Source organism: Trachemys scripta, chromosome 15 (assembly GCF_013100865.1).
Source record: "Trachemys scripta elegans isolate TJP31775 chromosome 15, CAS_Tse_1.0, whole genome shotgun sequence".
NCBI lineage: Eukaryota > Metazoa > Chordata > Testudines > Emydidae > Trachemys > Trachemys scripta.
Window position 1 is genome coordinate 15004816 of NC_048312.1, and position 27679 is coordinate 15032494.

The 27679-nt window shown below is 43.5% G+C and overlaps 1 protein-coding gene across 15 annotated transcripts in view; it reads left to right on the plus strand.

Annotated features, from left to right (window-relative positions):
* FBRSL1 (fibrosin like 1) overlaps window positions 1-27679 on the plus strand; it is a 720596-nt gene that overhangs the window by 204361 nt on the left and 488556 nt on the right. For all 15 annotated transcript variants that reach the window (XM_034791650.1, XM_034791643.1, XM_034791653.1 and 12 more), the window contains exon 2: window positions 2846-3046. In XM_034791650.1, coding sequence (XP_034647541.1) covers window positions 2846-3046 — 201 coding nt within the window. The remainder of the gene's footprint in view (window positions 1-2845; window positions 3047-27679) is intronic.

A 27679-nucleotide genomic window follows, 5' to 3' on the forward strand; every position in this document is an offset into this window, starting at 1 on the left:
ATAACCTTTACGGAGATATATTACATGACACAGGCAGCACAAAACATATTCCAGTTATGTCATACATACATTTATAAGCACCCCCCCCCCATAAAGCCTTATGGGATACACTGTCACACTATGAGGGACAGAGACTCCTCATTGGGGGCTGGTAAGCTGGGATGCAGTGGGACAGTGGAGAATGGGGGGAGGCAGAGATGGGGATCCCTCAGGTCTCCCCATGGGCACTTGTCCCCTTCTGCACAATCCCCAACCCCATATAGTTTATGTTCTGTGGCACACAATAGCTGGAAATGGTCCTGTGACCCAAATCCCACAATCCTTTGCACACAGTTTCAGTTCCCAGGTTATGCACAAATATTCTCAGGGAGGAAGAGTGGGCCTGTAGTCCTGGCTTGTGGCTGAGAGGTCTGAGGTCTTTCCTTGGCTCTGCCACATGTGCTCTGAGACTTTGGGCGAGCTACTCAATCCCTTTAAAAGTCAATTTCCTTATGAGGAAAATATAAGTAATAACTTTAATCACAGGGCGTTGAGCATCTTCATTCATTAACGTTTGTAAAATACTTTGAGGCTAGGGGTGCTAGAAGCAAATGTATTATTTCTTTGGCTTTGATCCAGTTGTGCTGGCATCCCCTGAATTCATTTCACTCTCACTTCTGTGATGGAACAAACCTCAAATCTCCAAACAAAACTGTGAACTTCCAAGCAGTGAACTTTGCATGAAACCATTCATGACATGACACCAGTCTAAGTGTACGGGAAAGTTTTGTAAACCTAACAGAACTTGTCAGTGAATATGAGCTGAACATGGGGGGGGGGGGGATACAAAATCTCCCCATAAATTCATACTAAAAGTTGGAACCAGACAAGTTTCCAGTGGTTTTTGTTTACTATTTTACATGGCTATTTGAGCATCAGTTGACTAGCAGGGCATTGTAATTTCCAGTTATGTTACTTTCTGATTAGTTATCAGAGCTTAAAAGTCATTTTCTGTCTTAGCAACATCCCGGCAAGTGAGAGGCTGTGACCTTCTCTAAGTGGCACCGCAAACTGTTGCTTTAGAGAGAGATCTTCAAACTGAAAACCCCAGATAAGTTCCTAATTTTAGCATTTACAGAGAGCAACCATTTTCCTGTGGCTCTCTCCCTATTTACAGGTTTAGCAGGCAGTACCAGAGTCCATTTTGCTCTGCACTTCTAAGGGACATTGCTGATTCTTTACAACGTGCTCTTTAGTGTGTGTGTGTGTGTGTGTGTGTGTGTGTTAAGGAGATGCTGCTAGCCCCTTAAACAACCTTATGCTAAACTATACAGTGATTTGGCTGTGTAACAGTTGAGTGTCGACTTAGCTGAGGATAGAAAATTAGTTGTCCCACTGGTCCCCTCCCCCCACTTTTTGTTGTTGTTATGAACCAGATTCAAACTCCTATGTTTATGCATCTCACTAGAATGTCAGTACATCATCTAACTGCAGAAGGAAAGAAAACTGTAAGTGGTGAATGATTTGAAATGGAAACAGCATGATGCATACTTAGAAGCCCAATCTGCAAATTAAAAGAGGGGAAAAAATAGTGTAGAGCAGCCAGCAGGGCATTTTGTCCCAATTCCCAGTGCATCCTTTGGTGTGGTGCTTTGGGTTTCAACACATGGGAGGCTGATGTAACTCTTGCTGCATTGAAGGTGTGTGTAGGCCAAAATGAATGGGCGCGCTATTGTGAACTCCATTCACACAGGATATGAATGTTGATGAAGTGATTGTGACTGAGTCAAAAGGGGTGGCCGAGGATTTAAAAAGAAGCAAAGTTTAGCTGCCTGAAGTTGACAAGTCATGATTAGTAGAGGTTTTAATGCATCTCCTAATCTCATTCAGTTAGCTCATATGAAAAATTAATAAGGATGGTGAGTCTGCAAAGCATTTGAGAGAGTTTAGTCTTCGACGCTTGGGTGGTTTCACAAAAGGTGTGGCAAAAATCTAGCTGTCTAGAATTAGATAGCCACAACTATGGAGTATTTTTGTATGTAGTTTCTTGTAATAGCTGGTTCTTTGCAGTACATTTTTCCATGTGTGTTTTTGCATATTTTTTTTCCCATAGTCAACTTTATTACATTCTTTGAAGTTGCCTTTTTCTTTAACCCCACTAAATTATGTTCTTCACAAATGTACTGTAATGTATCCTTTTTTCTGCTCTTGATATTTCTATGTTGACTTTGTTTTATTACACACCATACCAGTGTCTTCAATGTTTTACCTTCAAAGTATGCATTCTGGCTCTGATTCAGGAAGGCACTTACGCACTTGCTTAACTTGAACCACACATTTAAATCCCTTTGACTTTAGCATCCCTATTCAGGAAAGCACATATGCATTTGGCAAACTTCTTTCCCCAACAAGGGTGCTTTTCTGAATCAGGGGCTCTATGCCTTATTCAATTCAGAGGTTAATATGTCACTGGCTATGATACAGAACCGTTAGCGCCGAGCAAACCTTACAGAGCTTGCTTCTGAGATGTTTGGGTGCTTATGAATGAAGTGTGGCTTTTGAATTAGTCAGTAGGGAACCCGTTGTCATAACTAGTTCTCTGAAGTTGTTTCCCACATAGCCTGGAGAAAATTCATCCACTTGAATGTAATATTTGTTTGTATTGCATAGGAATAGATTGCTCATTTTCAGCTTCTCTCTTAAAAGAAAGTCCTATTTTATTTTTTTATTTGACATTTAGATTGCTTTAGAACCTAAGAGCAGGTTGGATCCCATTGCGCTAGGTGCTGTGCAAACATATAGTAAATTCTAGTCCTTACCGCAAAGAGCTTAAAGGTTTTACTTTTTATTTTTTTCCTCTCCACAGAAGGACATGTCATTAAAGCCTCAGGAGCGAAAGGAAAAATGGGAGAGGCATCCAGGAAAGAAACCACGAGAATCTGAAAACTACGTGTCCGCTGAGCCCAGTGAAAATGGCCATAATAATGATGCCGGGAGCTCTGAGAGAGAGACTGAACGAGGCAAAGAGAGGGTGAAGAAGAAACACCCCTTGAAGATATCCAAGCAGGTAGGGGAATTCTTTTGCCTGTGAAGTGACTGTGTCCTAGTATAGGCTGTTGTCTTCTTTCTCCTGGGTGGAAGCTGTTAATGCGTCTGTTTAAAAATCTCCTGGCTAATTGTACTAGGCGCTGTAATGTCTCCTGCATGGATTCTAGTCAAGTGAATAGACACGAGTGGTAGGAAATTCCATTGGTTAAAATGAAAAACCAAGTGCACCGTGAGAGAGGCAAACTACCCTGTAGTTCTGCATCTCCAGCAAAGTGTGGTAACTCGCACAGTAAGTGACACAAACGCAGTGTGCATGTTAGACTGTGATCCAGTCATCTCCATTGGTGTGATCCAACTGTCATCTCCACTGGAGCCTAGGATTGGGGAATGCAGGGTTGTTAATGCATATCTGGGGCTTGGCAAACGTGACACCAACGTGCACATCATGAATCAAGTTCCTCTGCATCCTGCCAAACAGTGAATTAAGACTGAGGGGAGCATTATAGGAGTTAAGAAATGAAAATAGAGACAGAAGAAAGGGTTTGTCCCTTCCTTCCCATGCCACATACACCTTCCTTGTGCATTTGAAACCAGGCGATGCATTAATACGCTCTAGTAGTGGTGGTCTAGCTGTCATAGTCACCTTGAATGCCACAAGCATGAGGAACATGGCCTCAAAAGCTCTTGTCTGAACCAGTGTGTGTGGGTTTTATAGCCAGGGAGGTGAAGAAGGAAAGGCACAAGGGGTTGGCAGGCCGTTTATCACTTACTGCAGCTCAACTGGGAGATTTGTTAGGGGTTTGAAATCCACATAGCACAGCAGAGTATATCTAAGAGCAAGCACTTGCTAAGTACCTGTTACCTAGCGCCAAATGGAAATTAGCAGGGTGACCAACATATTTGTCCTTACCAAGCTAAGAAGTATATGTGCAATTAAAAAGTATTTGCAACTGTACTGTAGTAGATAATGTTTTCACCTGTCAGCTCATAGAGAGAAAGGAGCTTATTCAAATAAGCAGGACAAGCCTTCCCTTCTATGGGTGGGGATTTTGCATGTGTCTCAGATGACAACAAAAGTTTAGATTCTGTGGTCATTGTAAGTATTTTTAATTGAATTATAGATTTTTAAGGATCATTATGGTCATGGAATCTGATCTCCCACATTACACATGCCACAGAACTTTATCCAGTGGTTTCTGCGTTGAGCCCAGTAACTTGTGGTTGAACTTAAGCATATCTTTTAGAAAGACACTGCACCGAATCTTGAGTTAGGCTAGGTCTACACTGTGTGTGTGTGTGGGGGGGGGGGGGAGGGGGGATCGATTTAAGATACGCAAATTCAGCTACACTAGCTGAATTCAACGTATCCGAGCCGACTTACCCCGCTGTGAGAATGGCGGCAAATCGACCGCCGCGGCTCCCCCATCGACGGCGCTTACTCCTACCTGGGCTGGTGGAGCACGCGCGTCGATTCGGGGATCGATTGTCGTGTCTCGACGAGATGCGATAATTCGATCCCCGAGAGATCGATTTCTACCCGCCGATCCAGGCGGGTAGTGAAGACAAGCCCTTAGACTCTAAGGTCATGTCTACACTTACAAGCTTACAGCGGCACAGTCATATTGGTACAGCTCATGTAGCTGCGTTGTGCTGACAGGACAGAGCTCTCCTGTTAACATACTAAAACCAGCTTAATGAGCAGTGGTAGCTATATCGGCAAGATACACTAGCACTTATGTTCCTCTGGGGGGGGGGGAGGGGGGTGTGTGTTTTCACATCCCTGAGTGACAAGAGTTTTGCCAACATAAGTGCTAGTGTAGACATGGCCTTAGTGACAGAGAGTCAGGGCCGCTCGGGGTGGGGGGGGAGGGGAAAGTGGGGCACGGGCCCCCACGAGAATATAGTATTCTATAGTATTGCAACTTTTTTCTATGGAAGAGGCCCCCGAAATTGCTTTGCCCCAGACCCCATGAATCCTCTGGGCGGCCCTACAGAGAGTTTACCTTGCAATCTGTTCTGATGGTTAATTACTCTGGCGTCTTTTCTGTTTGTGTTTTGATTTTGAAAATGGATTGCTATTAGGGATGAGGAAAATATTCACAATAAATGACTTATCTGACAAATCTAGCTTCATTTTTCTGCTTGTGGACATTTTGGTTGCAAATCAATTTCCTCCAGTCAGATTGGCAATGGTTTTGGGGTTTTTGGAGATTTTGAAAACTCTCCGAAGTTATCACAAACGCTTTGTTTCCAGGATTCATTCATATATAAAATTTGAGCTGAGTGACTTATTTATGATTGCTCAGATTAGTCACATAGTATTGTTTTGATTCCCCAGTTGGGTAAGCATGTAGTCGTGTCCAATGCAAATGCTTAACGTGTGAATTTAAACTTCATTTTCCATAGATACGTGCATTTTACATTTGAAATCTGCTTTCTGTGAATACTTGTCATTAAAACACTTTGTTCAGATGTTTGTAGAAAAGGAGTGCAAAAACTGTGATATTATGGCCAAAGCTAGCGCTCTCTTACTGGTCTCTTCAGTCTAACCATATTAATGCTGCAGAGATGTTTCTGCTAAACATTCATTTGGGTGGCAGCTTAGAAAATATTCACTCGCGGGTTAAAACTGCATAAACCAGACTGTTCTTTGAGACCTAATCTAAAATTCTATCAGTTCATGGTTGTTTAGGTAAATTCACTCATACCTGAAATCCACTAGGCATTTATCCAAAATGCTGCAGGGAATGAGGCAGTGATTCAGTAGGTATCACTCATCCCTCTGAGTCAGTAATGAACCAATGCCCCTGCACGATGTACTGGAGAATGTACTGTTGGAGTTGCCATCTTTTAGATGAAATGTAAAACCAAAGTTTCCAACACTTGTGGCCCCTAAGGATCTCATGACACTTTCCTAGCAACCACAAGGGTAAAAGACCTTGGTGTCCTGGCCAAATTCCAGTTTGAGTAATTACATTCTGCTGCCTGAATTTGCCTAATACTTAATTTCCCTCAGTACATCGTGCATAATGAAGACTTATCAAAAGTTACCTGTATTTTCTTCTGGCTACAGTAGCATTTCTCATATTCCAAACCCTTCCCCCCCCCATTATTTCTACATCTTTTCTTGGTTCATTATCTGCTTAATGACAGGTTTCAGAGTAGCAGCCGTATTAGTCTGTATCCGCAAAAAGAAGAGGAGTACTTGTGGCACCTTAGAGACTAACAAATTTATTCAATCAAACTAGATACAATCAATTTAGGATTGAATAAGGACTGGGAATGGCTGAGCCATTACAAACATAGAATCTATCTCCCCTTGTAAGTATTCTCACACTTCTTATCAAACTGTCTGTACAGGGCTATCTTGATTATCACTTCAAAAGTTTTTTTTCTCTTGCTTAATTGGCCTCTCAGAGTTGGTAAGACAACTCCCACCTGTTCATGCTCTCTGTATGTGTGTATATATATCTCCTCAATATATGTTCCATTCTATATGCATCCGAAGAAGTGGGCTGTAGCCCACGAAAGCTTATGCTCTAATAAATTTGTTAGTCTCTAAGGTGCCACAAGTACTCCTGTTCTTATTGTCTGCATAGTCTCTCCTGCTTCTCTGCAGGTAGAAGTAACAAGCTTCTGTCGAGGGCAGGGAGGTTACATGGAGAGAGTAAAACAAAACCTGTGATGAGTGATCCATTAAAGCACAATTAGCCTGTTGGAGCAAGTCATGTTCAGAGTTCAGTGTATTCTCAATATGGTGCACACCAGTATTTAAGGCTATAGAGATAAGTGCTTATTGCAGATATCATCTGTAGTCTTCCTGGTTGTTAATGACTCGATTAGATGAACTGTGCTGTACTCAGGTGTAACAGGTAAAACCATTTCTCTCTTAGCACAAGCTTTTTGAAATTTATATTCAATTATGCTTTTTTTATAACCCTGCTTTCTTTTTTGCACGTTTTTTATAGCCATGAAATTCACGCCCAGGTCTAATATCCTCCAAGTTCAGGGCTGTTATGTTTCAAGTCCGCTCTAGAAATAATGGGGTTGATCTAAATTTTCCCAGGTTTTTGGGATGGTTAGCATCTGAGGTTCCAGTCTGTGCTCGCCCCTAATTTGGTAAATTTACTCTAACTAACACTAATTGTATTGACGAATGTTTTTATTTAAGACACTGCTGCTCTACTTGAAGCCTCACACTCTCTCTCATCCCTTCTCTCTACTAAGCTATTGAATTGTCATCCTTTCTGTGAAGCCTCCTTTAATAAATCAAATTGGGCATTATAATTACGGCACTCTGCTAATCCTTGTAGAGAGGTGCAAAGTGGTAAGCTGATTTGAGTGCCAGGTTGTCTGGTTTGTTTAGGAAATTAGATTAATACTTCACTCTTTTTTCAGCAAAGTAAATGTCCAAATTCCTATTTACCTCTGATTATTTTCTTCTTTTCTCACTTTGGGATATAGAGAAAGGGGAGCTGGTAGAGATAATCTATTCTTTCCAGACCATTGCTCCAACCATGTGTGAAGTGGTTTAAAAGCTTTTACATCCTTTAAAAGCTTTTACATCCAGTAACCATATAAGAGAATGCAGGGCATTGTGGGCATTTTTTATGACGTAGTTATAGATAATTAGCCAAAGATTTACATGGCTGTGGATTTGTTCTAGTCTGCTCTGTCGCCTTCTTTCCCCCCCCCCCCCCTCGAAGTTTTTTTGCTACTGCATTCATAGCAGGTATGATGCATCAACATGTTGGTTTAAGTATTGGGGATAGCTGTGTTAGTCTGTATCCACAAAAACAACAGGGAGTCTGATGGTACCTTAAAGACTAACAGATTCATTTGGGCATAAGCTTTCGTGGGTAAGAAGTGGTTTTTTACCCGTGAAAGCTTATGCCCAAATAAATCTGTTTAGTTTTTAAGGTGCCACCGGACTCCTTGTTGTTTATGTTGGTTTAAGACAGCTGTGTCAGAACTGTTGCTCTCTGACTGGTGATGAAGTCGTCTTTGGGAAGCATACTACAGCATCAGGGATAGCTAAAGAAATGAGGGATTGTCCAAAAATACGACAAACTTTGAACGGGGCTAGAGCCCTCACACAGCAGCACCTTCTTCCCCAAAAGCTGGATACAGGCAGCTCCACCTACAAAAAGAAAACTTGTTTCTATTTTCTTTTCTTCCCAGCTTCTGCTCTCTCTCAAACCACATCCATCTGTATCCCCGCTTATGGGCGTGGGGAAGTCCTCTGCACTGCAACCAAAGATGCTGGAAATTAATAAGATCTGTCAAGCCATCTAGCCCATCCCCCTGCGAGTGCCGGTTCCTCCCCTACACTATATTTTAAAATAAGATTGGGTGAAGCATGAGAAACATGGTCACCATTGCGGCTTGCATTACTCATCTTGAGAGGCTGTTCCATAACCCAAGAGAAGAGATCTCCTCTAAGAAAGATTCCTGATATTTAATCTGAAAACTGTCCATCTTTATTTTTTGTTATGTTAGTCTAGGTTATACCCCCTTGCAGTGCCCTAAAGGATTTTTCTTCTGTTATCTCCTTAGCTGTCCCTTAGCCGAACTATGTATATTTCTCTTTTCCTTCTAAATCCGTCTGTCTATCCCTCTGACACTTTTTGCTGCTTTCTTTTTCTGCTGAAATCCTTCCAGCTTTCTAGTCTCTGTCTGGAAGTGAAGTGCCCAGAAAGGAGTGCAGTTGATGTAGCTGCTGTTGTGCCAAGCATTGTGACCCAGTGGCACTCTGTATGCAGCCCAGAGTTGTGCTGGTCTTTTGTGCTCCTGCATCACACTGCCAAAAACAAGTTAAGAGAAAAGAGTTGGTGCTGCTAAAAGTTAGCTAGCCACAAGCGCTGTGGCCAGGCGAGTCAGAAGTAGCGTATTGTGTTGAATGTTTGTTTATATGCTGCTGTAGTGACAATGGGATACTATAAAGCAAGCAGCCATTCAGCATGAAGACTACCATTTTTCACCTCTTCCTTCTCTTTTACTCCCACCATTTAAAGTGGGTAAGAAAGCTTCACAAGAAGCTGACTAGAGAAAAAGAGGTTTCATTCACATCTTGGTGTGGGTGTAGTGCTTATGAGTGGGGTTGGGTTGGGACCATCTAGGAAGCTGAAATCCCCATTGTCCACAGAGAAGATGCAGCATGGCATATGAGAGTGCAGACTTCCTGATGCTGAGCCACCAGTGTGACTTAACCCTGTCTTTGGGGAACCTGGGGGGAAAGGAGTTAGTTTCCATGTCCCAGTCAATGTGGAATGAGATCGCAGAACTAGCATGATAATTAATGTGGGTTGTCATGGGGCTCTTGCTGGGTTGGAGTCTCCAAATGAGTTTCACATGAACACCTCTACCCTGATATAACGTGACCCGATATGACACGAATTCGGATATGATGCGGTAAAGCAGCGCTCCGGGGGAGCGGGGCTGCGCACTCCAGCGGATCAAAGCAAGTTTGATATAACATAATTTCACCTATAATGCGAGGACAGCGTTATATCAAGTTAGAGGTGTATTTTTATTTGTTTACTTGTTTAAATTACTTACAGGCTTTTTGTAGTGCTCATCACCTTAATATCCCATGCACATTAATTAATAGGCCACTAAATAGCCATCAGATGGTAGCCACTTCCAGTCACAACTGACTGGGCGTAGATTTGAATAGAAGAGCTAGAGTGAAAGACTCTCTGTATCACCACCAGGCCTCTGACATGATACGTGCAAACAGATAAAATGGTCAGATAAAAATTGTGTTGACAATATGCTTTGTGCTCAGACTTTATTCCCTAACCCTTTTTGTACTGTTGATAAAAATTAAGAATATAATTAACAACCCGTACAGCACAGAACGTTTCAGTTTTGTTTTCTTCATTTCACTGCATTTGAACAGTAAAATTAGACAGATCAGTTTCTTTGTTTCTTGGTGGCTTCAACTTTTTATTTAGCAGATTCTGTTTGTTTTCGCAGAACATTTAAAAACAAAACAAATGAAAAACTGTTCTGGTAGCCTCTTTTAATCAAACATTTCTGTTTGTATTATTAGAGCTTCTAAAATCAGGTCCACGTTTTGGTCTTTTGTTGGTTGTTGTTGTAAGTATATAAATCTAAATTTTGGGCTTAAATCTAGTTGGCAGCAAATCTTTTAATATGCATATGTGATTACTTTTAAGAGTTACACCATTAATTGGATACTTATTAGTAAAAGAAAGATTTTACGCTTTGATTAAGATGCCTGGAAATATCCAGGGTTGTTGACTGAGTTTGCAACCTTGATTCCCTTAAGCTTGTGCCAAGATGAGGAAAAAGTACTTAGGGATTGATCCTGTTAGGTGCTGAGAACTCTGATCCCAATGCAGCAAAAGACTGACCGTGATTACGTTTAAGCATGTGAACAGTCCCATTGGCTTCAAAGCCCTTAATGAGGATGCAGAGCAAGGGACCCTGTCACAAGGGGATTTTCATCGGTGGTCCTTAGTTCAGGTTGAGAGCTGCTACACTATGAAGACACAGATGGTCTTCCCTTATTCTCTCATAGTAATCTGCGAATACGGAGAGTTCACAGCTGCCTGTGGAACCACTGGGGAGGCGCAGCACAAAGTACTGAAATGGGCAATACAGTAGTTAGTCATTAGGTTTGCTAATCCAAGGCCTAAAATCAGACTCATTTCCATCAATAGCAATCTGTTTGCACTGTTAGGAACTAATTTAAAAATCTGCTTTAAGTCCTGGTTATGCACTTTGTATTCTGTTTTCTGCATCAAAGTGCAGGGAAACAATGGGCATAGCGCAGCAGTAAAAAAAAAAAAAATCTATTGTAAATAAATACTGTGTGTTTATTTTCCAACTCAAATCTGGCTACTATAAAGATGTGCTGTTACTTTAAAAGAATTTACCCAGTGGTTTTAAAGATACTTGAAGTCTGTGTGGAGGATAACCTTACTGTACATTAGAGAGAGAGAGAGCTAGATGGTAAGGCTTTGCTTGTCTGATATATCTCTAAGTGCATTACAGACCTTAAGCAATTAAGCTTTCTAATATCCCCATAACATAGACAGTGGACAACTTCATCTGTTGCTGAAATGCAGCCACCTCTTCTGTGGAACGCAGCAACTGTTTTAACAGATTTCTGTAACACTACACATCAGGACAAATAGTGTGTGGGGGGTGGGGGGGTTGGAGTGGGGAGAAGCCATATCCACGGGAAACTACCAGGGGAATTTAAAGAGGCACAGTGCGGTTATGTGAGTTGGCATGTAGCCAGGACACTCAGGTTAGAATATATTCAAAATTTGGAATGTTTCCAATTAAAATTGGAAGCTCAAATCGGAAGGAATTTTGAGTTACCTGTTGTTCGTGAGGGTTTCTTCTGCGAAGTGGGGTCCTGTGTATTTCTCCAGATCCAATCCAATTTTAAACCACCACCTACCCATCCTCTGGGCCCTGCGTTGCATCTGGCATGATGTACACCGAGAGGAAGGATTACCTTGCCATTAGAAATAGAACTGAGGATCATGAGACTTGAGTTCCATTCCCAGGTTTGCTGTGGAGCCTGAGCTCCACTCTGCTCTCAAGATGTCACCAGTGACTTCAGTGGGTTCCGGATCAGCCAATTAGGCTGTGCCTGCAGTGTTGGATTCCCCTCCCTCCCCTGCTCAAAAACTCCCACCATTGCTCCCACCAGTTCAACTCCACCAGCAGCAGTATCAGTATTCGCACTAGTGTAGAGAGGATTCCAGATGGTCCCTGGCATTTTATTAACATGTGAAGGAAACCCCGGGAGTTAAGATGCCGGCAGCCACCAACACCTTGTCTATTTTAGTGCTCCTAGTGTTACCTGTGGTGGAGCTCAACCAATGGCGGCAACTTTAAAAAAATTATTCCTAGCGTAGGCAAGCCCTTAATCGCTGTTTCCTCATATGTAAAATAAAAATGGTTCACACACAGCAGTGGTGAGTGTAATAACCTAAAGGAAAAGTACCCAGGCATTGGTGAGCTGAACGCTTGGGAGAAAAGATACCAGATTCAGCATTCCTCTCCCAACATCCCTTCCTCAGAACATCTGTCTCCTGAGACTCCCAGCAAGGCTTCCGACAACACCAAGGAAGACCTGACTTGACATTCCTGAGATTTCCAAAGTAAAAAAACCAAATAGAAAATAGAACTGGTGGGAAAACAACTTGCGAAGCCTTGTGTGTGTGTGCAGGGCTGTCCAGAGGATTCAGGGGGCCTGGGGCAAAGCAATTTTGGGGGCCCCTTCCATAAAAAAAAGTTGGAATACTATAGAATACTACATTCTCATGGGGACCCCTGTGGGGCCTGGGGCAAATTGCCCCAGTTGCTCCCCCCTCTGGGCGGCCCTGTGTGTGTGTGTGTGTGTGTGTGTGTGTGTGTATATATATAGATATAGAGAGAGAGAGAGAGAGGGCACAAATTCCTTTTCAGGTCACCTTTAACTCCTCTGTCTAGTCATTAGCTGATCAGCAGAGACCACAGATAGATCATGACAGGTTAAATACAGCCTCAGTCTTGGAGCAGAATATGTAGTTGTTTGCTAAGTAGATGTGAATGGATCTCATTACAATAGCTTATTTGAAATTAAGAGATATAAAGGAAATTTCATCGCTAACAACTTTTATGGCATCAGACTCTATAAAAAAGGTGGTTGGTGGTCATTGCTTACATTGTTATAAAAGAAGAGCTAAATGGTTTGTAATTTAGAGAAGTGGATTTAATTACATGAAGTAATTTACAGAAAGCTATAACTGCTTATATCTGTCTGTCTTGTATTTAATTGGCTAGTGCAATGTAAAAGTCCTACTTTTTTTTCTTTTCAAAATCTTTCTTTTATTTGTATTTGCTTTGGGAGTGGGGGAAGACAGAGGGTCAGAAGTAGCACTTTGAAATGAAAGGAAGGGAAAAGCGGCCATTACATCTGTGTTGTTCTCTTCCATCTCTTCCCATTCAATACTAGGCATGCTTCCTTAATGCAAAAGGACCACCATGATTCCACCAGCTCCAGTGACCCTGCATGCTGCCAGCTGGTTCATGAACGATCACCAGCCAAAGCTCTTGCAGAGTGGACGCGCTGCCGACAGCAGGTGCTATTGCAACCTGGAAGCTGCAGGAGTAAATGTGCAGCGGCTGCATGGCTGGTTGCACCCTAGTTCTGGCTTGGCAGGGAGGAAGATTCTAGTGCAGATTTGCACCTTCATTCACTGGCCCTCAACCTCATTTAGATAGCTTTAAGTGAACTCTTTTATGTACCAGGGTTGAAATTCCTTAGGGATAGCTAATTGTAACTGCTCTGTTCTTATACCTTCTTGGGCTTTGCACATAATTTCTTCAGGAAAAAACAAAGCCTCAGAACAATCATGGATAAAGTTTGGCTCTTTAATTCATGAGTAGCCTTCATTCAGGCTGATCTCAGGTTCTTTTGTCTGCAACACAAACATAATCAACACCAACCAGGCAATATAGTCTGTCTAGGTTTTTATACCGTGCTGTTCACTGGGATAACTGATCCATCCATCCTGCTCTAATCTGAACTCAGGAAACAAACAATAAAGATACAGCCCTATATGGGTCACTGCTGAGAGAGCATTAAATATATATTTCTAAAGAACTGTGAGTTATTTCAAACAGGCAGAACAAACTGTACTTGTTTGTTCCTAACCAGTGATCCCAATTTCCACAAAACTCTGTGAGGAATGTGAAGGTTTAACATGTCTGAATCAGTGCATCATGAGTTACGGCAGAAGCGATGGTGGTTGCCAGTTCTTGGGTAAAGCCTTTTAATGATGTTTGTCCAATTCAGTTGGGTTTTCTTGTGGAAGCATATCAAAGAAGATGTTCATAGACTCATAGACATTAAGGTCAGAAGGGACCATTATGATCATCTGGTCTGACCCCCTGCATGCTGCAGGCCGCAAGACCCTTCCCTGTACTCTACCGTTGAAGTCCCCAGTCCTGTGTTTTAGTGATTTCAATCGGCTGAGACCCTCCTGCTAGTGATCCCTGCCCCATGCTGCGGAGGAAGGCGAAAAACCTCCAGAGGCTCGGCCAATCTACCCTGGAGGAAAATTCCTTCCCGACCCCAAATATGGCGATCAGTAATACCCCGAGCATATAGGCAAGAGTCTCTAGCCTGACCCTTGTTGGCCATTATGTTGTTCATGTACCATTGCTTGGTTTTCCTTGGCTACTATGTTTTATCATTAAACCATTCCCTCCATAAACTTATCCAACTTAATCTTAAAACCAGACAGGTCCGTCGCCCCTACCGTTTCCCTCGGAAGGCCGTTCCAATATTTCACCCCTCTGATGGTCAGAAACCTTCGTCTAATTTCTAGCCTAAACTTTCCCCCGGCCAGTTTGTATCCATTCGTTCTCGTGTCCACATTAGTACTAAACTGGAATAATTCCTCTCCCTCCCTTGTATTAACCCCTCTGATATATTTAAAGATAGCAATCATATCCCCCCTCAGCCTTCGCTTTGTCAGACTAAACAACCCAAGCTCCTCTAATCTCTTTTCATACGACAGGTTTTCCATTCCTCTGATCATCTTAGTCGCCCTTCTCTGCATTGTTGTTTTCCATCTTGCAGTGGCACTATCCTCACAAAGTGCAGCCTCAGGCTGTCTTGCAAACACCCCCTCCCCGTCTCTCTCTCTTTTTCTCTGCATTGATTCCTCGGGGAGCTGATTTTCATACTGCTAACTGATTGATGGTTTACATGAACCGTTGAGAATATGCACATCTTGAGTAAGCACATCTTTGATTTGAAGACATCTCTTAGGTAAAATAAGCACTCCTTGTTCTGTGGTCCGTCAAGCCAGGTTACTTGTAGTTGTAGGGGTGATGCCTGAGGGTTATTTATTTGGCTCAGGCAGCATATGAAGCCCTTGGTATTTCCTCTGCAGTTTTATCTAATAGAGGAAGTTTAAAAAACTAAAATAAAATCATCAGGGAGTTTGAAAGCCTGTAAGCTATTCCAAACTTGCTGGTGGATGGACTCCTAAGGGATAGTCATGTGTACATATTTGTAACTGAGAGATGAAATATGCCCAAAGAAACAATCACTTGAATACGGCCTCTTCGCTTTTAAAGTTCTAAATTGATTTTCAGACTTTTTTTTTTTTTTTAACAGGTTAGACTTTGGAATTAATTTGTTCATAAAAATAAATCCCACCAAGAAGAATATTTCAAGTGCTAAGTGCCAGGAATGGGTCATATAAACCCCACTGTTAATGGGAGTTGGCCTGCTTCGTTCTTCAGTCACCCTGTTGAAAAATGTGCACAGGTGTAACACCGACAGACCCCGGTTGTTGGTGGGCACGATTGAACCTGGAACCTGTGGAGCTTAGTGCATGAACTAAAAGCCAACTGGCTGTTAGCTAAGGCTGTAGAGCAGACTCATTTTATAAGTGGTCTCGGTGCCACTAGATGGGACAGAACATCGCACCCAAGAGGTGTGTGGGTTACACAGGCTTTTAGTAGCATCATCTTTTTCCATTGTTTCTCTCTGATTAGAGGTGGTTCAGATAACACAGCAGAGTGCCCATGTTAGCTGCTTGATGCTGAGTCTGGAATTGTATTAGCACCCGAAGTGGGAGCTTCAGACATCAGGGCAGCTAAGGGTTAGCTAGCAAATCCTGCTATTTGAACTCTCCTCTCAGGCTCCACTTTCTCCATGGTGGCAGGTCAGTAGTTTGATTCCGGAGCAGGGGAATGAGTGACTAAAGAGCTCCATCCTTCATCCGCTGTACGGCCTGTGCAGGAGAATGCTGAAGGATAACCTGAGTTCCATTTAGATTTCTCTAATCTTTCCTCTTCTGGCCCCTTCCTGACCCTTGGACAATGAGCAGGAAGTAGAAGATAAATTGCCTGTAAGAGCAAAGCTCACCTACCAAACTCTGTGGCCTGATGTCCATCCAGAAACCCAAGCATGGAGTAATGCATTGCTAACCTTCTGAATGCTATAGACAGTCTGAAGCATTGGAATCCTGTAATGAATTCTTCTGATTCCTCTATACTGCAAGTAGTATTGCGGCTGTGTAAGAGGGGGTGTTGGAGCCCATAACATTATATTTCTATAGATTCTGGTAATTTGCATGTGGTTGTCAGTCACTAGTTGTAATTTGTCATGACATTTGTTAGCTGTGTTGTCAGTCACGTGTCTGAAGTTGAAATCTCCGTTGGGACATCAAGCTGAGATAGTTCAGCTGGTATCGGATAGGTGTACTACTGTGGAGGGAAAGACAGTGACGTTGTTTTTAAAACACTGTATGCTGATTTTTTCCCTCATTTATACGGAGCAGTTTCTATTCATAAATGGTTTTTCATGGTGCTGACAGAATAATACCAAGGGAATCCCAGTCAGGTTACAGGCATCCCGTCTCTTAGTGACTGACTTTATTTAGTTAGTTACTTTAGGTTTGTACCTGATGTTTTATTTTTCTTTCCAGTACATGAGGACAAAAGTAAAAACCATTTTGGTCTTTGCTCACCACACAGCACCTAAGAATAAACCTTAAACACCATCTTTTGCTATGGGAGGGAATAGGAAGTAGATTCACATAAGCACTAACCTGCTCTTAAAAACAAAATCTTCAATGTTTTTTCCCCATCATGTATTCATATTCTGTTGCAATCCGTGGTTGACAATAAGGTCCCTGGCACCGGTCAGAGGAATGGGATGGCATAAAGACTGCCTGTCATTTTGTTTTTTCCCCCCTTTCTCCTCTCTTGCTTTCCTTGTGGCTCAAGTTTATAATTGAGTGTTTGACAAAGAAGTGTTTACATGAGGCGTTTCTGGTGCGTGACTGCCTAGCTGAGGGGAATAACAATTTGGTTCTGAACTTCAGCCTGTCTGTTTGTCACTGTCATGGCACTGTCATCAGCAGTTTTACTCTCTGGCTTGGAGAGGCAGGTTAAAATAGTTGCAGGGACGTGCAGTGATAAGCATGCTCTCTCTGAGGCCTGGTCTACACTACAGGGGGGGAAGTGGTGGTATTGATCTAAGATACGCAACTTCCGCTACGAGAATAACGAAGCTGAAGTCGACGTATCTTAGATCGACTTAGAATAACTTACTTCACATCCTCGCGGCGCGGGATCAACGGCTGCCGCTCCCCCGTCGACTCCGTTTCCACCTCTCGCCGGGTTGGAGTCCCGGATTTATCGCGTCTATCCCTAGATGCAATAAATCGATCCCTGATAGATCGATCACTACCCGCCGGATTGGCGGGTAGTGTAGACGTACCCTGAGATACGCAGATGGTCACATGAATTTCCAGTCAATGGTTTGTTGTTGTGATGGCTTTACAAAAAAAAAAAAAAAATAGGGAGAGTATATTTGCTCATGTGTTTTCCAAGTGTTTGAAGTGAAAAGATTTGTTGTGCAATGTGCAGCTTTGCCTAGATGTGATTTGCAGTGGGCAAGTCACCAAGCACTTAAGGGGCTTGCCTAATTTTCATAAAATGACTACAGCTGTCTTCATACGGGAGTGGAACGGGTGGAGAGCGTAGGTCTCATTATGCAGTGCTTCTCCTGCTGTATGCAAGGGCACTCACTGGGTTGCCTTCAGCATGCAGGGCTGCACCAGTTTGAGTGTCTAGGAACACCCGCTACCTCTGAGCAATAATTGTTGCTGGCACCTGTCATTTTTTTTCTCTTATTGCATATGCCATGTTCTTGACCTATGTGTGGTTCTTGTTCCCCAACCCCAGGATCTTAGCGACTAATGGATTTGAAAGAGGCCACTTATGAATGCTTCTCCTACATTTGTCCAGCAGTGTGGGTTCTTGTCCTGGAAGTTGCAACTCGCAGGGGCTGGGAAGTTATGACACCTTTCCTCTTCCCTTATATTATTAAATAGGAAGCAGGTCTTGGCTAGATGGGAGTATCCTGGTATGCAAAAGGTGAGAATCGCTGTAGTAGGGGGTAGAAAGAAAGCTCTGAGAATAGCTTTGCAGTTTGCTATGCCCTCTCTTGCGCACTAACAAGCACACTAACTCTGTCACACACAACTGCCTGCCTGCTCCCCATATGCTTGGGGAGTGGCAATCCCACTGCAGCACCAAGCAAGCCAAATCCCCAGCTTTCTCATATGAATAGCGCTGTGGTCTACACTGGGCAGTTTGCCACAGTTGCATCCATTGCAGACTATCCATCAGTGTCGCTGCACCACTGCAAACCCCTAATGTAGACAGGCAAAACTGCCCGTATAAGCTGTGATTTGCATCATTGCTGCTTACCCCAGTTTCAAGACGTTACCTGTGTACACTAGGGGTTTGCAGTGTTGCAGCAACACCAGTGCCCAGCCACCATTGGCTGGAATTCCAGTGTAGACATGGCTTGATTTATCAAAATAAGAGTCCTGGCCAATTATCACACAGAATAAAGAATTAGGCTTGTCAGTTTGTGTACCACGGGGGTTTGTAACTTGTCTGTGCCAAGACCCTGCTCCAAATCATGCCAAGGGGGCAGGGTGTGGAAGGAACAGAAGCATTGAAGCCATGCATGAATAAAAGACAGCTCAGTCTTTATTCAGCCCCATTAAAGGTCACTTTCCGAGCTTACTCTCTTTTTAAAGGGTCTGCTCATTCCGTGCTTGTAGGTATTGTCATGTATTAGTCAGGAGCAAGGGGAACTGGTGCATGGCAAATATCCGCTGGGGAGGCAAAGGAGCTCCCAGGAGTACTCAGGCTTGTCTTAATCACTGGAGGCATGCTAGGTTATGGTCCAACTCGAAGTCAGCAGGCTTTAGAGGGCAGCTCCACTAATGCTAATGTGAGCTGTGTGGCTAAAATCCACACATGGAGCTGAAAATAAATCACAACATATGAAATAGAAATCATGCAATCAAGCATGAGTAAGCTTTGCACTTAACTTTGTTGGCCTCTGGCATTAACTCCTTCCCTGCTGCTTGAATGTGAATGTCGTTGTAGCAGTTTCTCTAGCAAGTCCAACTGTATCAGAAGCCACAAGGAATGCTTTTGCTGGGTGTAGTTGTTATTTAGTGCTATAGACTAGGCCGTAGAGCAGAACAGACCACCAGAGTTTTAACATGGTGGTTAAACAGCTGGTAGCCTGTCTACCCTAGTGCTACTACCAGTCGGACTGCTCTGGTGCTAGCCGTGACTGGGTTTGTTAAAATCAAGTGTGGAGGGGAAAAAAAGCCATAAAAAGTAATTGTTGATCCAGAGTGTCTTATGTTTGTCCTTGCTTACCTCCAGCTTGCAGTGGATTGACTGGTTCCTTTCCTTATCACTGAGTCATACTCAAAGCCAGGCTGTTTGGCAAACCAATGTTTCTTTTATTTTTTATAGGCTCATACACATGCTAGAGCCATAATGGTTTCAGTGCCATGCCAACCAGCATAGCTGCTCCCTGTTTACCTGAATTGTTGAGACTAGAAGAAGAAAAGAGTGTCTCAGCGACCGCATATTTTTCCAGTGAAGCAGAGAGAATAAAGGGATTTTTTTCAGACACAGTCTACCTGCAGCAGCACCAGGGACCTCTGGTGAATTGATCAAGGGACACATTTGACCCTTGGGCTGCTTGTTAGAGAACATTGTTATAGGCATGTTGTAATAGCAGATGTAACAAAAAGTCTGCATTGTCCCAGAGAAAAAAAAGACTTGTGGCGGGGGGGGGAGTATTTTATTTTATTTCAGTGTGTGAACTGAAATGTTGTCTGGGTCACCTGATAAAATAGGTTTAAGCCTAAGGCAAAGCCAAAGGCAGAAGAGATACAAAATTGGTTGTAGGTAAACTTTACAAATAACTGGTTATTATTGTTTATTGAAACAGAGGGCACCAGGAAAATTAGGTCTTTTGAAGTTATTTTAATTGCAGAAATAAAATCTTTACAAAATGTGACGATCATGTCATTCACTAGGCAATGACAGAGACCCTGGATACTTTGTATCAGTTCCGTATTTGTGCTAATTTCACTTCCAAACAAAGCAAGAGCATTCTGGAGATTGCGAATCTGGCCCAAGGTCTAGTATGCATACAAGGGAGCTCAGCATCCCACATGCCCACAATTTGCTGGGCAGTATTTAAAATCTGGCCAGTTACTGGTGTGCCCAAATATGTAGATGGGCACCTAGTGGGCATTTCACAGTGCCTAGGCATCTAACTCTCATTTCAGTGGAAGCTAGGAGCTAAGCAGTATTGCAAATTCCTCTAGGTGCCTGTTTGTGTCCTTGGGTGCCTAAATACCTTTTATATTATGGCTTTAAGTGATTTAGAAGCTTTTAGCAGAACTTGTGCTCCTAAGTCACTGAGGCTTGGGGCAGGTCTCCACTTCAAACTTGCATTGGCACAGCTGCACCAGTGCTGCTGTTCTGCGGTAGTCCTTAAGTGAAGATACTCCTACGCCAATGGGAGAAGCTCTCCCGTTAACAAAATGCTGTCTACATGGGTTGTTAGGTCAGTATAACTATGTCACTCGGGTTGTGAATTTTTCACACCCCTGAGCGACTTAGTTGTACCCAGGGCCAGTGCAAGGAAATTTCGCGCCCTAGGTGAAACTTCCACCTTGCGCCACCCCCCCACCCAGCTAACCCAACCCCCCCCGCCTCCCTGTGGCAGCTAACCACGCCCACCCCCCACCAGAGGAGCCCCCCCTGTGGCAGCTAACCCAGCCCACCACCTGGGGAGCCTGCCGTGGCCCTCGGCCGGGGAGCCTCCCCCCTCTGCAGCCAACCCCGCCCAGGGAGCCTGTCCCAGCTCACCTCCGCTCCGCCGCCTCCGCTGAGCACGCCGACGCCGCTCTAATTCTCCTTGCCTCCCAAGCTTGCGGTGCCGATTGGAGGAGAATTAAAGCGGGGGCTGTGTGCTCAGCAGAGGAGGCAGAGTGGAGGTGATCTGGGGTGGGGAGCAGTTCCCCTGTGCGCCCCCACCCCCCGTTACTGCGGTTGGCCCTCCCCGCGCTCCCCGCCCCAGCTCACTTCCACTCCACCTCCTCGCCTGAGTGGGCTTTTAGGCGCCCTCAACCACGAGGCACCCTAGGTGGTTGCACTGGCTCTGGTTGTACCGATATAGGTCTGTAGTGTAGACCTGGTGTTGGCCTCCATTACCAACTTATATTGGTATAGCTTTGGTGCTCAGGGGTATGGAAAATCCACACCCTTGAGCGATGCAATTATACCAACCTAACCCCCCGTGTACAGCGTGCTATGTCGCCTCTCAGCACTGTAAGTGTAGACAAGCCTTTAGACTCTTTTGAAAATCCCACCTTGAGCACTGGCCCTGTAATTCCATACAAGGTTTTCATGCTGATACCAAGAGAAAGACAGCAAATGCATTCCCTTCATTCTGATAGTGTTCCCAGCGAGAGAAATGTGCAAGCTGCTGCAAGATTTGTGCTTTTAATACGATTTCTGGTAATTCGAGAGGCTTCTTTCTGAAGCACTATCACACCTGAGTCTTCTATTCAGTGTTCAGACTCATTTTCAAAAGATATTTTGTTTTTAAATAGTCACAGTCGCTTGAATTTGCACTGGCGATGCTGGGTTTTTCCATTACCTTACAGTCCTGTAGAAAAGCATTTATGACTTTTCGGGACGGAGGGGACAAGACACTTATTTCATTTCATCCATTCTGCTTTTTATTCAGATCCCATGTGGTTTAAATTGGTCAGGTATTTCCTGCAATTCAAAGGACCTATGGGATATTTCTGTAATTGTTTTAAAAGGTATCTGGTAGAGCAAACTAGTCTGGACAAGATTTTTGTTGTTTTTTCGCCCCTAAGTCCTTTTAAGATGCAGACTGCTAATACTTTGAAGGACATTCTAGTGTCAATACAGTCAAGCAAAGAAGACATCTTTTTTAGTTAATTGCTAATAGGTGTTTACAGTAGCTTACTGTGGTTTTGGCAGGATTAGATTTTAATCAGTATTAGTCAGTGAGTCATCTGTTTCTCCCTCTACCTTCCCCAAAATCAGAGAGATTTCTAATGTTAATTTAAATCTACTGAGAGGGAAAGCTAATTGTATGTTATATTGCAGCTGTAGATTATTGGTGCCCTCCTTTCCTGTCATTTCTCTCTGGCAGTCAATAAGAAATTAATTTTACAAGATGTGATTTTTATTTCTGAATTGGATATGAATCTTGACTTGTAGTGTAATTGCAGTTTCAATTAATAACTAAGCTTTCCTTTGTTTCTGGCTATTGCAAAAATGTAAACTGATTTAAAAACCACCACCACCACCCCTTCCAAAAAATGTAAATAAACATTTTGTCAAAATACGTAAAAAATGTAGGGACTCTGGAGATAGCTGAGGAAAGGCAAACTGTGGTTTACAACAAGGTCTCCTGGCTAGCAAATTTAGCTAATAAAACTATTCTGCCTTTTTTTTTTAAAAAAAAATTCTGTATACCTGAGAGTCTGCATCCTTGTTCCTAGCAAGGCCTGGGCCTGGGTCATAGTGGTAAAATGCCTTGTGCTACCCAGCTCTGCCACTGGATTACTGGGTGACCAAGTCAAGTCATGTCATCGCCCAGTGCCTCAGTTTCCCCGTCTGTCAAAGGGGGTAATGATGGTTTTGTCTTTTATAAAAATCTTGCGATATGCAGATAAAAAGGACGCCATGAAAGCTGAATGGTGGTAATACTGTTACCGTGCAGGGAGATCCGAGGTGATACAACTTGGGGAGCGAGAGAAGGACATCAGTTGCTGTAGTAGTGGCGGCTCCATCTGGTTAGAAAGATTATAGCTGCCATGTTCTGAGAGTCTGATTTGAGGTGCTGAGGGCCCTCTAGCGATGGCAGCTGCAAAATACTTTGCACAGAACTGTAGCAACACTGAAGGGAGTTTAATCCTAAAGATATTTCCAGAATTAACTTATGGTTGCGAACTAGGTGTAATACTGTAGGTGTTCTGCAGTGTATACCCAGAGGAAGGATCTTGATACCACACTCGGTTGGCCGGATTTTCAGTCAAAGCATTTTGTTTTCTTAATTACAAACCTCCAAGGTTTCCTAGGGAGATCGGTTGATTGGAAACACTCTGGGTGTATAATTTATGGTCGTCTGTCTTTAGTAACCAGTTTCTCAGGAAGCTTCAGGAAAGACTAACTCCACTTTCATATACTTGAGGAAGGACTCAGGTATCTATTACTTTGAAACAGCTCCACTTGGTCACGCATCTTAGAGAGTGAGAACTACATAAAGCTGTTTGCAATGAAGTAAAAAGGGCTGTCAAAGCACCAGCTTGCCAAGAAAAACATTTTCAGTAACTCAGTACACATTCGTGCTGTTTTTCAGCCCAGCAGCAGGATTTGTCTGCACTGTGTACAGCTTTTGATTCAAAGAGATAGAAATTTCCTGGCTGAAGAGGCTTGTGCTCATACAGATGTACTCATTAATTCTACCAATTTAAAAGATGCATCTGGAATAAGATCAGCTTGTGTATTGCAGGTGGGTTTGGGGGATAAAAGGGTAAAATAAGCCCACAAAAAAGTAAACATTGGGAAGTTTCACCAGTAATTGTCTATTCTAGGAGTCCATCCCATGTTTTCTCACTGCTACATCCCAGAATATGCTCGCTGCCATGTTCTGCTACAACCATTTGCACCCTCTACCACCATCATTCAGCGCCTTTCAGTGCTGCTGCTTAAACGGTCTCAAGATGTGTGTGTTGGAAGGAGTGAGTCCCAAGCCAGACATTTAGGTTTCAGATAGTTACAACATAAATAGCAACCTGGTTTAACCATAATAATCCTGATTTCCTAGGTAACAATGACAGGCTTTCAACTCCATTTCGTGAAACCCAGCTCATAGACTCCAGCGTAGCAGTGCATCTGCTCCACTACCCCAAGGGATGGACTGTTTGCATGGATTGGTGGGGAAAAAATATAATCCTCAGCCACGCTAGCTCTACAGGGTAGTTGACATTCACTCCAGCACAACGGCCTCCCACAAGGCCCTCCACGTCACTTTAGCTAGCTCTATGGGGGGGAGGGATAGCTCAGTGGTTTGAGCATTGGGCTGCTAAACCCAGGGTTGTGAGTTCAATCCTTGAGGGGGGCCCCTTAGGGATCTGGGGCAAAAATCAGTACTTGGTCCTGCTAGTGAAGGCAGGGGGCTGGACTCGATGACCTTTCAAGGTCCCTTCCAGTTCTAGGATATCTCCATTAATTAATGGTTCCCTGTTGAGGGCAGTGATGGGCCGAGTGGCTGCCCAGAAGGCTTCTGCAATTGTGTCCCTGAAGCGGAGGGCATGATTTGGGGGTGAGCCAGGTGAGCGACCACCAGATCAGTGCACGTGGGGTTGCTGTAGCCTAAAAACTTGCCCGAAGGGGATTGGATGGGTAGCTGTCACTATTCCAGCTCAAAGCCTGGAATGGTGGGGAGGGGGGCGGGCTGGCTTCAGTGGGTTGATGGGGTTAAATTCTATCCCTCCAAGTCCCACAGAGTTTCCCCACACAACACCCAGTTACTCTGGCTTTGCTCGCGTGCGTGTGTGTGTGTGGGGGGGGGGTGTCACCCCAGTTTTACAGTCACGGTACATCAACATAAAGCCTAACTGTTCCATTCACACACGATTTTTAAATAACCATGGTGCAGTCCGATTTTAGTAATGCAAACCTTAATTTCAAATGTAATGTTAATGTTCAAGAGGTTACAGTTTATCTAAGACTTCTCAGCTCAGTTGTAGTATTTGACTTATAATGGGATCTTGCTTCTTACCCAGTTCTCAAGCTGGCTTGATTGAAGCACCAGGAGGTCAAGTGACTTGTCAAAGGTTGCACAGTAAGGGAGAGGCTTAGCTGACATTTGAAACCCAGAGCCTTCTGTTTCCAAGTCTGTTGCTGATTTACTCTTTAATCCTCTGGTCTATGTAACTGCTGCCTGGATTAGACTATAACCCATCTCCATTTCAGTGCAAAATTATTTTAAGTTAGACCTTGCAAAAGGAAAGTAATTCTTCCACAAACACTACTTGGGTTTTGTCCATGCCAACTGTTTCATATGCTAGTTCAGTGCACTGAATAATAAATTACAGTTATTGAGATATCAGTTCATCATATCTCTGTGATACTGTAGCCTGTTCCACTGCATTGACTGAAGCCCTTTGCTAACCAGCTAATGTAGTGCCACTCTACTTTTTCTTGTTCTCTAATGATGGGATACCTTGTACCAATTTGAATCCTATTAGATTGTAATTAATTTTTCTCTGGGCCAAACTGAGGCTGAGTCAAATGATGTGTGGTGTTGGGCTGAGAACACACAGGCAGCAAAAGGGTGAAGTGCTAAGAATGTTCCCATTATTGTAGGTCAGTTAACTGCTCACTTACTTTGTAAGTACATGTCTGTACTTTGGTTTCCCTGCTTAAAAGCAGTTTCCATAAAAAAAAAAACATGTTAGTGTAAGCCACACACCTCCTGGGTGTGGTGTTCTGTCCCATCTAGTGGCACTGAGACCACTGAGAGAGAGAGATTAATGAAAACAACAAGGAGTCTGGTGGCACCTTAAAGACTAACAGATTTATTTGGGCATAAGCTTTCGTGAGTAAAATCCTCACTTCTTCAGATGCATAGAGTGAAAGTTACAGATGCAGGCATTATATACTGACACATGGAGAGCAGGGAGTTACTTCGCAAGTGGAGAACCAGTGTTGACAGGGCCAATTCAATCAGGGTGGATGTAGTCCACTCCCAATAATAGATGAGGAGGTGTCAATTCCAGGAGAGGAAAAGCTGCTTCTGTAATGAGCCAGCCACTCCCAGTCCCTTTTCAAGCCCAGATTAATGGTGTTGAATTTGCAAATGAATTTTAGTTCTGCTGTTTCTCTTTGAAGTCTGTTTCTGAAGTTTTTTTGTTCAATGATAGTGACTTTTAAATCTGTAACAGAATGACCAGGGAGATTGAAGTGTTCACTTATTGGCTTATGTATTTTACCATTCCTGATGTCCGATTTGTGTCCGTTTATTCTTTTGCGGAGGGACTGTCCGGTTTGGCCAATGTACATGGCAGAGGGGCATTGCTGGCACATGATGGCATATATAACATTAGTGGATGTGCAGGTGAATGAGCCCTTGATGGTGTGGCTGATGTGGTTGGGTCCTCTGATGGTGTCGCCAAAGTAGATATGGGGACAGAGTAGGCAACGAGGTTTGCTACAGGGATTGATTCCTGGGTTGGTGTTTCTGTGGTGTGGTGTGTAGTTGCTGGTGAGTATTTGCTTCAGGTTCGGGGGTTGTCTGTAAGCGAGGACTGGCCTGCCTCCCAATGTCTGTGAGAGTGGGGGATCATTTTCCAGGATAGGTTGTAGATCGTGGATAATGCGCTGGAGAGGTTTTAGCTGGGGACTGTATGTGTTGGCCTGTGGTGTTCTGTTATTGTCCTTGTTGGGCCTGTCCTGTAGTAGGTGATTTCTGGGTACCCGTCTTGCTCTGTCAATCTGCTTCCTCACTTCCCCAGGTGGATATTGTAGTTTTACGAATGCTTGATAAAGATCTGGTAGGTGTTTGTCTCTGTCTGAGGGGTTGGAGCAAATTCGGTTGTATCTTAGGGCTTGGCTGTAGACAATGGATCGCGTGATGTGTCTTGGATGGAAGCTGGAGGCATGTAGGTACGTATAGCGGTCAGTAGGTTTCCAGTATAGGGTGGTGTTTATGTGACCATCACTTATTTGCACTGTAGTGTCCAGGAAGTGGATCTCTTGTGTGGACTGGTCTAGGCTGAAGTTGATGGTGGGGTGGAAAAGAGATTAATGAGTTTGTTACAGCTTTAGCTAAGAGCCAGTTGGCTTTTAGCTCATGTTGTGTAGAGGCTCATGCACTAACTCGATGCCCCAGGTTCGATCCTGCCCACTGACAAGCAGGGTCTGTCGGTGTTACATTAGCAGAGCAGGATTCTTGGGGATTAGAGCAGTAATCTGAGCTGACCAGGAGAAAAAAGGTCTGAAGTGGGGTTCTTAGGGGCAGCGCTAACAAACTCATACATCGCTACCCAGAAAGCTCAGGTCTTTTTCTGCGGCGGGAAGGGATATCTACCTTGAGGTCTAAACGTCTGCTAACCACAGTCATTGTCTGACTTACTGGAGTACAGTATCTGTCCCACTCTCATATAAACCCAACCGTGAACTAGATCCACGGCCTAGTTAATGAAAGATCTGAGACCTTCCTGTTACATAAATTCCTCTGTCCTACCCCCCATTCTTGCCTAGCAAAGCAGAGAACCACCAGACATCCTGTTTCTCCCTCAAAAGCTTACAGTAGCATGGCACACGGTCTGTAGGTCCAATCCTGCATGAGGAAGCGATGCTGAAATGAATATACTCCCATAAAACAAACAAAACAAAAATATATCTTCTCCGGTATCTTTTTAAGCTTGACAAAAATTCGAGTGGTCCAATGTCAAATGGCTTCTTGCTCTGTTCTGCTGAATTATTGATGTCTATTAATATCTTTCCTAGGCAGAGTCTAGGCAGGCTGAGAGATACAAATACATAGTGCATTCACCTGACGGGATAGTAAATAGTAAACCAGGGCGTTTGAGAAAAACTTGCTGAAAAAGCTCTCAGAGCCTGCTCCTGTCCATCTCTCCTATCCATTAAGAATCCCCTTCCACTTTGTTAATGCAGTATTTAATGGATCATTGCAATGCTAATTTGTAGATACATA